The 12247-nt window shown below is 40.6% G+C and overlaps 1 protein-coding gene across 1 annotated transcript in view; it reads left to right on the forward strand.

The window, feature by feature from the left end:
- The window catches only part of LANCL2 (LanC like glutathione S-transferase 2), a 33213-nt gene that overhangs the window by 3027 nt on the left and 17939 nt on the right, over window positions 1–12247 (forward strand). The window contains exons 2-3 of the mRNA XM_076330755.1: window positions 8808–8925; window positions 11774–11981. Coding sequence (XP_076186870.1) covers window positions 8808–8925; window positions 11774–11981 — 326 coding nt within the window. The remainder of the gene's footprint in view (window positions 1–8807; window positions 8926–11773; window positions 11982–12247) is intronic.

Genomic DNA, 12247 nt, shown 5'->3' on the forward strand with positions numbered 1-12247 from the left:
TGTCATGGAAGGCAATGCATTATTAATCCCTCCATTTGATTTCATAAGCTGCCACGATTGCCATCTAAAATTCATCCGGCTGATAAAAGGACAAGAAGCTCTTCAAGTCATTGTCTGAAATGTGAGACAATTGGGACAAAGTGCTGTGTATGGAAGCATGTGTTTGTATGCATAAGGTACAGTTCAGGAAGCTAGAAGGTTTTCTCCTGGGAGCAGGAGAAGAGAAAACAAATTTTGGGGCTGCTGATTCACCTTCTTAAAAATAGTAACGATAAACACTGCAGTTTTCTAGGTGGGCTCTGCTCATGTAGTTGAAATTCACTTTTTCTTAACTAGATTTCATCACCATGAAAGTATCGTGGACTTGAATTGCTTCTGTAACTTGTCTGAGAAAGCTGAAGGTAATAATTCATCAGACAGCATTAATTCTAGATTAATAAGAAACATAATTTTAAATCTAAGTCTTTGTTTTAAAAATGACGAATCTTTCAATTAAGTATATATCCTGTAACCTTTTTCCTTTTGATATGGATCCCATAGTGATACCTTAGCCTGAAAAAGTACCTATAGATGTTATCTCAAAGTGGTCCAAAAGTTTTCAAAATGGAAAAGTAAATGGTCAGGGAGGCAGAGAAATGAATAGCTATAGATTCAGAACAAAGCATATTCCCTAATTCATGGGAAAATCCGTTTGTTAAGTTTCATTTAATTTTTAATTCACTGTAATTGTTTATTGGGGAAAGTATTAATATTTGAAAAGCAGATGTTCCTCTGATAGTTTCCCCTGCATTGCAGGCAACTGTAGTTATAAACTCAGCTATTCTTAAATGTGGCAATATCAGGCTATGGGCCTATGCAGGTTGGGAACCGAAGAGTAACTCATCTAAGCAGTATTGTGCTTCGCTTTCCCACCTGAACTGGAGCAGAGGCAACCTATAGCTGGAATTAACGTCAAGACTTGTTGGCATTGTGTTGCCCATTAGCTGTGGGTGGGGGACCGAGAATGGGGAGGTGTGCACAGGCTTGCATAAAGCAGGGGCAGCCAGTTATCCTGGCTCAGAAACTGTTTATCAAAACCTTCACGTGATAGAGAGCTACGAAGCTGTAATGGATTTCCTGGGAAAGGGAAGGGTGAGGAGAGCTTGCTGGTAAGGGTTGGCCATGGCTTATTCAAGGACCTGGCTCCGTGGATGACCCACCAATATCAACCTCAAATTGCCCACCGTCCTCAGAGCCACCACAGCTCTGTGGCTAAATCTATAGCATCGTCAGGTATGATTTGGGAGCCACCTTCCCACCATCTGCAAGCCAGTGACTTGGGAACCAAAGGCAGGCTCATCTCACCTGTTCATCCAGGGGAAGGTGGAAGCAACCCCATGCCTAGGCAATCTGATGTGGATTTTGTGTGTTTGCAAGAAAAGCACCCCTGGCATCAAGACGTTATCATGTCCCAGCCCTCGGTTTAAGATTGTCTGGATTTGTTGTGGAATCACAAGGGGGGTAGTCTTTGACAGCACTGAAATTGGATTCAAACTTTATGATAGGTCACTAGGATGCCCAAACAGTAACTTCTTTTTTAGGCCAGTTCTTTCTTGCCAAGTTGTTTCTGACTTGCGGTAATGTTTTAAGAGTATTAGCAAAAGGTGGTGTGTTCTGACAAATGTATACAATGTACTTAATTAGGCTTTGCAGGGGGCTCCTTACAGGGAACCTGTTTTAAAGCTAATGATGCTTATTGGCAAAGATTATCACTTAATGGGGATACAGAATATTTACTTAGATTATCTTTTGGATGGTTTAATGGTGTTTAGTTTCCTGGTGCTTTCTCAATCTCCTGTTAGTTCTGATAATTCCTTTATGTGGCTTTTCAGTCTTCCTCCTCCTTTAAAATGTATTTAAAAAAATATATCTAAAGTTCTTTGTCATTACCTCACTCTTCATTCCCCTCCCTGTGGTATTTTTATATTTGCTGGGTTGTCTCACTGGGCATTTCAGTTGTCTTGCTGAGAGCAGCAAGTTCTCTCTGTTCTGGGACTGATTCTGCAACCACTTACACTAGTGGGAATCATACCACTCATTGCACTGGAGGCAAAATTGAACCTCCAGAGCCAGTAAATATTTATTCCCACTTTTTTTGCCAGAGATGTGGGATGAGGTGGCTGTGTTTCTTGAGATTGCCACTTTTTTGGCCATTTCCTGGCACCCTGTCTCAGGTGCGTGCTATTTTAATAGAGGATTTTGAGTACTGCAAATCATGTTTCTGTTGAAGGAAAGTTTGTTTTGCTTTTTGTGAGTCTTGGTCAAAATTGAGTCTGAGAATGAGTTTATTGTACTTCATTGTCCATTACTAACTCATGGCAGTTAGTGTACACAGCCCGAGAGGAAGAACTACAGCTTCTTTCCTACAGCGCATATCAGCATCAAATGCTGCTTAGTGCTCTTCTGATGCTTCTATATTGAAAGCATCTCCTGTTACTCAGGACGACACTTCAACCACATGTTTAAGCCTATTTGGTTTTAGTCAATCAGTTCTGAATGAAGATACTTTTTAAAATCAAAACCCAAGTTCTGATTAAATTGTCTCACGTCCATCCACCCTTCGCTGGTTTCCAGTTTTATCTTGCAAACCTGTGTGTCAATGAGTTGTTACTCTGGCTAGTTGCCTGGGTGAGTGCAATAACAGGTACTCATTTTCTAGTGGAAGTAAATTATATTTGGGGTCTAACTGCATAACAGTGATATGCTGTCAAGTTCGATATGTGGAATATACCTGCTGTCTGTGCATCAAAATAATTTAGATGGTATTGGTAGAGGTTTTAGCTTTTTTAACAACTTGTGGACCACCTAAAAATGTCCCAGCTAGAGCGGAGACCTCTGTGTAGTGAGTGACTTTAAATCGTGCTCAAAACAGACTTTTATTTTCTTAGCTTTCTAGAAGTAGCATGCTGGTGTTAGGCTACCTGGAGGACCACTGATTTTCAGTATTGCTCTTTTGCTTTATCAGCCTCCATTTCCCAAAACATAGGATAATGTTCCTTGGTGTCTGTTAATCATGTTTATCTTTGTTACCAATAATCTGAAGCTTTTTGTTGACTCTTTAGGATGATCTAAATCTTTAGGTTTTGGTTTTTTGCAACCTAATCACCAATGAGACAAATAGCTCCTTTTACACACAAATGCATTAGAGGCAGTCTCACTATTTCTTACTTGCTTTAAACAATTCTTTCTGTAACTTGAATGGATTGCCTTTTAATACTATTTTTCACGCCCTCATCTCTGAGGTAGGGTGATGCCTGCATTTAAAGCCTATTCCTAAGTTGTCATTTGTAGCAGTGTAGTAGTTTGCCTACAGCTATTGATTTCTCTCTCTCTCTCCCTCCCTTCCCCCTTTTTTTCTTTTCTTCTTTTTTTCTTTTTTCCCCACTATCACACATATGGCACTAGGCACCAGATCACTGAAAATCAGAGCAATGTGTTCTACAGACAGCAGTGTTTCAAATCATTTATTAAGCATGTGGTTTTGCAGAACTAGCATTTGTTTCTGGAAGGACCTAACTGAGTAGTAGCAGAGAGCTGTGTTTAACTATTTCAGAGGCTGGGTGATGAGGTTTCTTAGTATCTGGTATTTTCAGAGAAGAAAAAAAAGCAGCTCTTGGAGCTGTAACAGTCTTTTGATTTAGGTAAAAACAAAGTAAAACTTGTTTTTCTGTACAAAAAGGCAGGTCACCTTCCCAGCTGACCTTGCTGAGTTCTGCATGTGGGATCCTACTGGTTGGCTCTTGCAGGAGCTCTGTGGAGGTAAGTGTTAAGACCTCATCCTGCTTCAATAAACCCATGCTCCAGCGCGTGGGTGTGAAACCTGGCCCCCTTACAGTCAGTGGCAAAGTTCCCAATGATTTCAGTACGGCCAGGATTTCTCATTTCAGTAGAGCTGTGAGACATCCCCCACCCTGTTCTCCCTTACCAGTGTCTTGTCATGTCCCTCATGCAGACTTCTATGCAAGTTTGGTTTTTGAATGACTCTTCGCTGCAGTGCCAACTTGAGCTGTATTTTTTTTTCTTCCATGAAATGAGCTTTGCCTGGAAGAAAACCCAGCACCATGTTATGTCTACACATCACCAACAATAAAGTCACTTCTCTCTGTAATCACTCTTCTTAACCTGATTCAAACTGAGGTAAAATAAAAGTGTTATTTTGCTTGTTCCATAGGTAGCACTCTGTGTATAGGCCATCTCCTTGCTGCTTCTGCGTAATCAGTTGCTTCCTTCTTCAGCCCCCCAAAAGGTGATGGGGTAAAATAGAATAGTGTAAGGGTAAAATAGGGTTAATAGCAAGATGGTTGTTTCGGGAGCTGGTGGTGGCAAGAAAGACTAGTATGTTAGCAACTCTTGAGGAAGCTGAGCTCAGGTCTCCATTGCCCTGCTGTCCTGCCATGAGTCTGCACAAGTTACTTGGCATAGATGTGTCAAGATGCAAATAAATGCTTTGAAAAACATCGATATCTAAGTGTCTTTGACAAAGGCTAATGATATAACTCACCCTGTGTCAGTCAAACCAGAGTATTACTTCTAACCACAAAAGGAGTGCCATAAGGTCTCACGGTTGCATTGTCAGACTTATGTAAGCACTGGTGATATCTGGTCCAAATGTGCATGCTTTATTTTAAAAGTTGCAAGACTTAAAGTTATAGGCTTCTCTTACCTACCAGAAGTCATCGTATAAAACACATACGTAGCAGCTGCTTATTGCCTCATGTGCTCCTGGTGCTGGTTTGTTGTAAAGCCACAGCTGTAAAGCTGGATATGGCTGTAATGGAGAGGTAGTTCAGTAAGAATTAGTGTTTTATTGTAATATCAACTGCAAGTGAAATGTGCATTTCTTTTAGGAGATTTTTATTTGCATCGTGGTGTATTTTTTGTAACGTGTGTGTGGTTTTAGTGCTGAGTTTACAGAAGAAGATGCTTTAAGTTCTTAAGAACCCTACAACTGAAAGAAAGCAGATAGGGGAAACAGGTATTGCTGACAAGGACAGTGTAATTTGGACACCATGTCATTAGTGCCAAAGGAGAGTGGTGTTACATATACGCTTACATTCCTTACCTTTTTGTTGGTTTTAAAAGGCTTTGGATTGGGATGTAGTTTTGCATACCGCCTCACTGCAATGGAAAAAGTGATATGGTTCAAATAATCACAAAACAATTAATTTGCAAAACCGACATATTTGTATTTTTATGCACTACTTTTGTTTCATGCTGATAATGAGCCTTTCTTGTTATCATAATCAATATGGTGCAGGGTTCTGTTGGGTATTATGGGGAAGGAGCTCTCATTTTTTGTGTTTTGCCAATCTAAAACTTGAGCAGTAGTTGGGATGATAGTGTTTGTTCTTCCTGCAGCAGCAGAGGAGTAATGCAGCAGTTGAATTCCTGGAGAGAGCCGTTTCTACTTGTTAAAGATACTCTTCAGCTCCTGTTATCACCCAGTCTGTTGTGAACTAGGAGTAAATGTGATACTGGATCTCAGAGGTCAGGCTTCCTGCTTTTTGTTTTTCCCTACAGGAATAACAAGAGTCACCTGCAGAAAAGGCTGAATGCCAGCTGGAATCATCCTCATGAAATGAATATGCTTCTCATGAAAATCAATCTGTGCTCAACACGAATTAGCGTGCTTTATGCTCAGCTGTAATGCTGCCATAAGATTCCTTGAAGGAGGTTTATAAATCTTCTAAAGCTACCTTTCAACATTCATTTCTTTATGTAATTAATTTATTCTAGTGCATGTAAGCATCTGTTAGAAGCTTATAGTGGAATCTTATCAAATGAACAGTGACGGTGTTCTGTTGTTAAAGCTTCAGAGCAATCAAAAAAAAAAAAAGGCAGTGGTGGAGGAGTAGGTAGGTAGCTGAAGAAAACTTTGTTGCCACTCATAACCTATTCAGACTGGCATAAGCTTGGGAGTACCTTTGTTTGAGCTGATAAATGATAATCATAATCATAATCAAAAATCCTTTCATCTATGCTTTTCCAAGCACTGAATCAAGATAGGTAAGCTACAATTCCTGTTTAGAGAGAGGGAAATGCCAATCTGAGCTAAATTACTTGTATGGGACTGAGGTTTCAAAGCAGAACCCAGGTGTCCTGATGTCCTAGTCCTCCCCTCCTGCTTCTAAGTAATTTGATCTGGTGTTTGATAAAAAATATCCAGATTTGGTAACAGCAGGTGTATTGTCAGAACAAAAAGATAACCAGCCTGCTTGTGATGTGCAGTAGGTAAACAAACCGGTAGTCTGAAACCTTAGTTCACTCTTGTCAGATAAACTGAGTGCTACGCCTGGATGCATCTGCATGGATATCCTCACGCTGTTTCCCCATATGCCTTAGCCTTGGCATAGCTGTCTTTTGAAGGAGAGAAGCTCTGCCCTTGGGAAAGGTTTTGCCTTGTGTTGAGACTTCACTCAACTAGTTAAAAGGGGAGGGTGTGAGTGTTGTGTGTGTATGGTACAGTTTTCCTACCAAAAAGGTGCTTAATGCCATATTAAGGCCAAAGAGTAGACATCAGATGCTTACTGTGTTTGGTTGCTACTTCTAGAGTTACTGAAGAAGGTTAAGGTAGCTCTAGCTCCTTCCTAGAGTGGTATGTGTGTGACATGAGATATAATGGCACAATTTCCTTTTTCCTCCCTATCCCACCATCATAAAATGGATTTGAGCCATTGACCTTGGAGACATCTGAGTATGTCAGAGGACTTGTGTGATTCCTATTCTCTTTCTGATTTCTGAATCCATTGAATGGATGTTTGAATCCACTGATTTTTATTTGAAGTTCTGCTCTGAACAAGAGTACAAAGTGTTTTGAGTAATCAGTTGTATGCTGGCATACATCTGATATAGGACCCATCATTTATCTGAACCCCCTCCCTTTTGGGGTGTGTTGTAATCAAACGAGACCTTGCCTTCCTAATGAGCTAATTTCTCCTTCTCCAGTAAAACATCATAAATGTAGATGTCTTTGGTGAAGGCTTAGTTTCAGTTAATCTGATTTGTTCTGGCTGTTATTTGGGAGCAGGTTGGGGAAGCAAGTGGTGGAAGGAGATCAAGCACTATTCAGGAAACTGTAGCTTATTCTCAGTGTAAGCTGACAGGTAGCCAAATTGCGTAATGCCCTTTTTCTGATGAGCACTGCGTTGTGACTCTTGGTTTTGGAGGTGGGGAAGCTCTGCTGGCTTCCATGTTCCTAGAGAGTTTCTCTTCTAGTTGTTCCTGGATAACTGAGATTTAGGTGACAAGTGATGTATGCTTGGGGCTTTCTGTAGGTGATGGAAAAAGCACATTCACGAAATATTTTTGGGTGGCATGATGTTTGTGTACATCACTATTTTGTCAGAGTGATGCAATTATCTGGTAATGGTAAAGCTTTTCCTATAGCCCAGAAAGGGAAGACGTTTTTTTGTTTCTCCTTCTCTGCCTCCGTAGTAGATAAATTGTTCTGTAAGTAAACCTAGACCTGAGGCTCTATTTAAATATATAAATTAGTTTTTAATAAATGTGTTAATAGGAAAAGCTGATCAATAAGTGATACCGTTTATATAACAAAAAAAAAAACATTTTTGAGTGTTGTTTCTGATGTTCCCACTCAAATGTAGACTCGTCCTGTGAAGGGATTTCCTGAATACTCTTTCCCATGGAAGTTAATAGGGCAGTAAATTCTAGTTAATGGACTATTTCCACATTCCATAGGCTTAAGGGAGTAATTAGTAATGTATCTTTCCATACAGTATGCTTCATGAGAGGGAAATGGTGGCAAGATTAAAGTATCCTGTGTTATATTTCATATATAGTATCTATGTAAACTTTTCTTGGTCAAAAGCAAGCAATGAATAAAATCAAAGGTTAGTTTCTTCAACTTCATGCATGACCTGAAGCTGCCAAGCTGCTTCTACTCAGCTTTGTGTCTAGCTCATTCTTTTAGGTAGTTATTCTTCAATAGTTCCACTGCATTTAACAACCTCCTCTCATGATAAAACATGTCAATCCTAATATTGTTTTGGGGAGAGGAGAGAGCAAGAAGCAAGAGGAAGGGCATTTTATGGCTCTAAGCGACTTGCCTTCCATGTGGTGATCACAAACGGGGACATGAAAAAGAGTCTTGGATTAAGGAGGAAAATGTGAATACATCATAGATGATGTGATTGAGCATATCATTGAAGATGATGGCTTGACTTTGACTTGGTTGTCTTAAATATGAACATTTATTTTCCTTTAGCTATTTCCTGCTCCATAGTACCACAAAAGATGTGCAGGGACCTTGTGATGAGAGCAACCACCTATTACACAGGGCTTGTAGGTTCACTGTGCTGTGTTTGTCCATAACGTGGTCTTGGTACCAGGACCCTGAATGAGTATTGGCTCATGGAGTAGCAGCAGATGGTTGTCTTCTGCTTGCTTCTATTCACCTTTTACTTAGCTCAGAGAAGCTTTGCTTACTGTATTAAGAGCCTGAGATAAGAGGCAGCATATAATTACATACTCTCACAGTGTCCATAGCTGCTCTTCATGTGACTTTAAAGCATCCCCAGATAATTTTTCTTTAATGTAGATACTAGTAACTTATTCTAATATGTAATCAGAATGCATTACATGAGACACACTTAAGATGAATCACCTTGACACTGCTGACTGCTGCATGTAGTATTTGTTCCCTAGTTATTTTTTGTTTTTTTCCAAACAAGAAAGTGGAGCAGCCAGCTTGCACTCTTGGATTCTTTCCTTCTCTGACTCGCTCCTTTTCTCCTGTCTCCTGTTCTCAGGTCAGTGCTCGGTTCTCAAAACGGATCCAGACAAAAATCAAGGACCTTCTGCAACAAATGGAGGAAGGGCTGAAGACAGCAGATCCACATGACTGCTCTGCCTATACTGGCTGGACTGGTGAGAAAGCTAGAATTTGAATGAAGTGTGTTTGTTAAATGGCATAATTGGGTTTATTCACAGGAGGAGGTTCTGGTATTCTCACAGGAGCAGCAGGAATACTCTGAGAGAGGCATTTGTGTGAGTTGGTTTCTTTTAACTTTGGACCCTTGGTCACTACTGTCTGGAATTATTTGCATTGATTTCAGTGGACAAAGGATCTGGTTACAGAGAGGTAATTGGCTTTTGTCTATGGAGATCTTTAACTTGCAAAGGGAGTGGATTTTCTAAGGCTACTCCTTTTGGCTTACCTCTAGTTTCTTTAATATTTTCTTAAGATCAGTTATTTTCACCTTTTTCTGTTCAACTGACTGATAGTTAGCAGTTGTCTGATGGTAACAGCATCTTCTGATCATTGAGAGGGGGTGTTCTGTGCCCAGGAGCGTGGAGCCTTAAAATCTAGAATATGAATAACTTGGCTCTGCTTGTTCTGTCTGTAGAAAAATGGTAAAATTAACGTGTGAGGAGGGGGAGTATGGAGGTGGGGTTGCAAGATTGTGAAGTGCATGAAGGTAAACAGGTGTGTGCAAGCGCTGGTTATTGCTAGGCACTGTCGTTCATTTAGCGCTGGTTATTGCTAGGCACTGTCGTTCATTTAGCATTGCATCACTGATGCTGTCCAAATGTGAATGATCCCTTCTGATTCTTTAGGCAGAGCCTGCAGTTGTCAAGCCTGATACGGCCACTGCTCTTCAAGCTGCCAAAACACTTCTCTGTCTAGGCCTCTTAAGTGCCACTTTGCTATTACAATGGCATGTTCTATTCCTGCTCTGTGTAGCTCACACTGCAGGCATACTTATGCTTTTAGCACAGCAAGTTTGAAATGTGCCCTGAGAAGATCCATTCTTTTATCTTTGTGTCGTGAGGGGGAGCAGCTTGGAAAAACTCTCCAAGGTTTGTCTGTGCTCAGGCTTAGTTCTGGCAATGAAAGGGTAAAATTTCTTTGCTTTCTTCTTGATGTTTCAGTACAGATGGTGCTGTGGGTGGATGGGTGGGGAAGTTTTAGGCAACTCAGACTTAAATGGTGGATGTGTTTCAAGGTCTGAAAGTGAGTGGCTTTCAGAAGTGAGCGCAGAAGATCTCCAGTGGTGGGCTTTCTCACGCTGACATTACAAAATGGCTCCCAGGGAGCTGTGTTCTGACACTGTGACTGACAACTCAAGTTATGGCTGATAAAACAGAGCATGCTGAAAATGAGTCATAAGCTAAAAGTAACACAGCCATCATTAGCTGAAACAAGAAGATAGATGAACAAGTAACAGAGTCTAATGAGAGTAGGGTTTTTCCATCCTGTAGAAGGATCGCCAACTACGTCTATTCCAAGTTATAAACTTCTTTCAAGGCTCCTGTGGAAATGACTCTGAATAAAAATATTTAAATGATTTGGCTTTTCAAATACTTTCTCCCCAAACTTGCTCCTTGCAGCTAGTGTGCAAATCAGAACGTAAAAGCAATGCTGAAAACAACTGCCCTGCTTGTTATATACCAAGTCTAGACAAATCTTATTGGCAGTGCAGTCCTGTGCGTTGGCTTGTACTTTGTGAAACATCTTTAAAATCTTGGAGCGCATACTGTTGGCATGTAACAATCATAGGACTCATGTTGTAGTCCATCTTGCTTATACAAGTACTCTTTGTATGAGCCAGATATCTTGGAGGAGCCATTTTAAGGGTGTTGCACAAGGAAGGATTGGATGAACTGGCACTCATGGCTACTTTTCTGATCATCCTTTGGTCAAGCCCAGATATCTACAAAATGTTGCAACATAAAAAAAGGGTTACAGAAATCCCAGTAAATAGCCCACAAGTTCCCCTGCCACTGAACTGGGCTAACCAAGCTCTGCAGCTCTCCTCTTGGACTCATCTCGAAAGGCTTGTTCAAAGCCAGTCCCGAGAACATCTGAGGATGTACCAGCACTCTTGTGGTGTTATTCTTCCTGTGGTGCTATTCTTCCTGTGGTGCTCAGCTGGCTCACTGCGGAGCTAAGTGGGCCTTGTGTGTACTCGGCTTTAGTTGTGGCTCAGGAGAGTGCTCTCACTGTTCAGAAACGAGTTTGAGATGCAGTATGGTCTGGAGGTAAATGTTTTGCTTCTGCACATGTATGCTTGCAATTGGCCAATAAACATCCACTCAGATGGATTTGTTTCGCTTTCATCAGTCTACATTGCTGCAATTTTTAAGGTTTTGTTTGGTTTTAATGGAAAACTATGTAATGGGTTTAGTGGAGTGAAGCTTGGTATTACCTTCCGCCGTTCTGGAAGGAGGACTTGTTTGCTTTCTGGCTTTTACAAACTAGCTTAACTTGTAGAAACTCATAATCTTGTTGTGAAATACATTTAAGGGTGATAAAGAACTTGGCAAGTTGAATCCAAAAACTCATCAAAAGATCCTTTTACAAATCAAATGGAAAATAAGTCACTTCTTGCATATAATAGATGAGTATTGTACAGTCAATGTACTTGGTCATACACATGCTTGTTAGCCCAAGTTTATGAGTCTTCAGTGATTTCTTCACCAAGCACTGGTGCCTGTGTCATGAATTTTCTTCATTCTCTGCAAATTGTGAGTCTACCGTTGGGCTTCAGTCTGATAATTTTTTTTTATTTTTGTCACAATCCAAATTGAAATGTAATCAAAATAGATGGCCTGATGCCTTCCCATTGCGTAAGCTAAAACCCTTCACTGACCTGTTTTAATTGCCCAAATACCTGTTTGCATTTGAGTTACTGGTTCAGAGGCACTAAAGAGGGGAATATGATATATTTAGAAGGAAAAGTAAATGAAACTCTTTTTCATGTGGTTGTTCCAGGTATTGCCCTCTTATATCTGCAACTGTACCGCGTCACGAAAAACCAGAGCCACTTGCAGCGATCTCTTGATTATGTGAAGAGAATCCTTCGCAATCTGAATGGCAGAAGAGTTACTTTCCTCTGCGGTGATGCTGGGCCACTGGCAGTGGGTGCAGTGGTTTATCACAAGCTGAAAAACGACAGTGAATCTAAAGAATGTGTTGCCAAGTAAGTGGTTGATGGTGGAAAAAGCCATGCCCTTCATTTGTAGAGATCATTGGTTCAGTAACATTAGCAAGTGGAGTTTTGGAGGACGGGATTAAAAAAATGGAGACACTTTCTCCCCTGATACATTTTCAGTAGAAGAATACAAAACAGGCTTTATCTTTATTGAAGTTGGCTTACACTTGATTCATATTTAGCAGGTTATCTTGAGTCCTCTATTGCTGTAAGGACAGGATGTCCTGGGCATATCTGTAGTGCGTGCATGTTTT

Source organism: Aptenodytes patagonicus, chromosome 2, assembly GCF_965638725.1.
Source record: "Aptenodytes patagonicus chromosome 2, bAptPat1.pri.cur, whole genome shotgun sequence".
Lineage (NCBI taxonomy): Eukaryota > Metazoa > Chordata > Aves > Sphenisciformes > Spheniscidae > Aptenodytes > Aptenodytes patagonicus.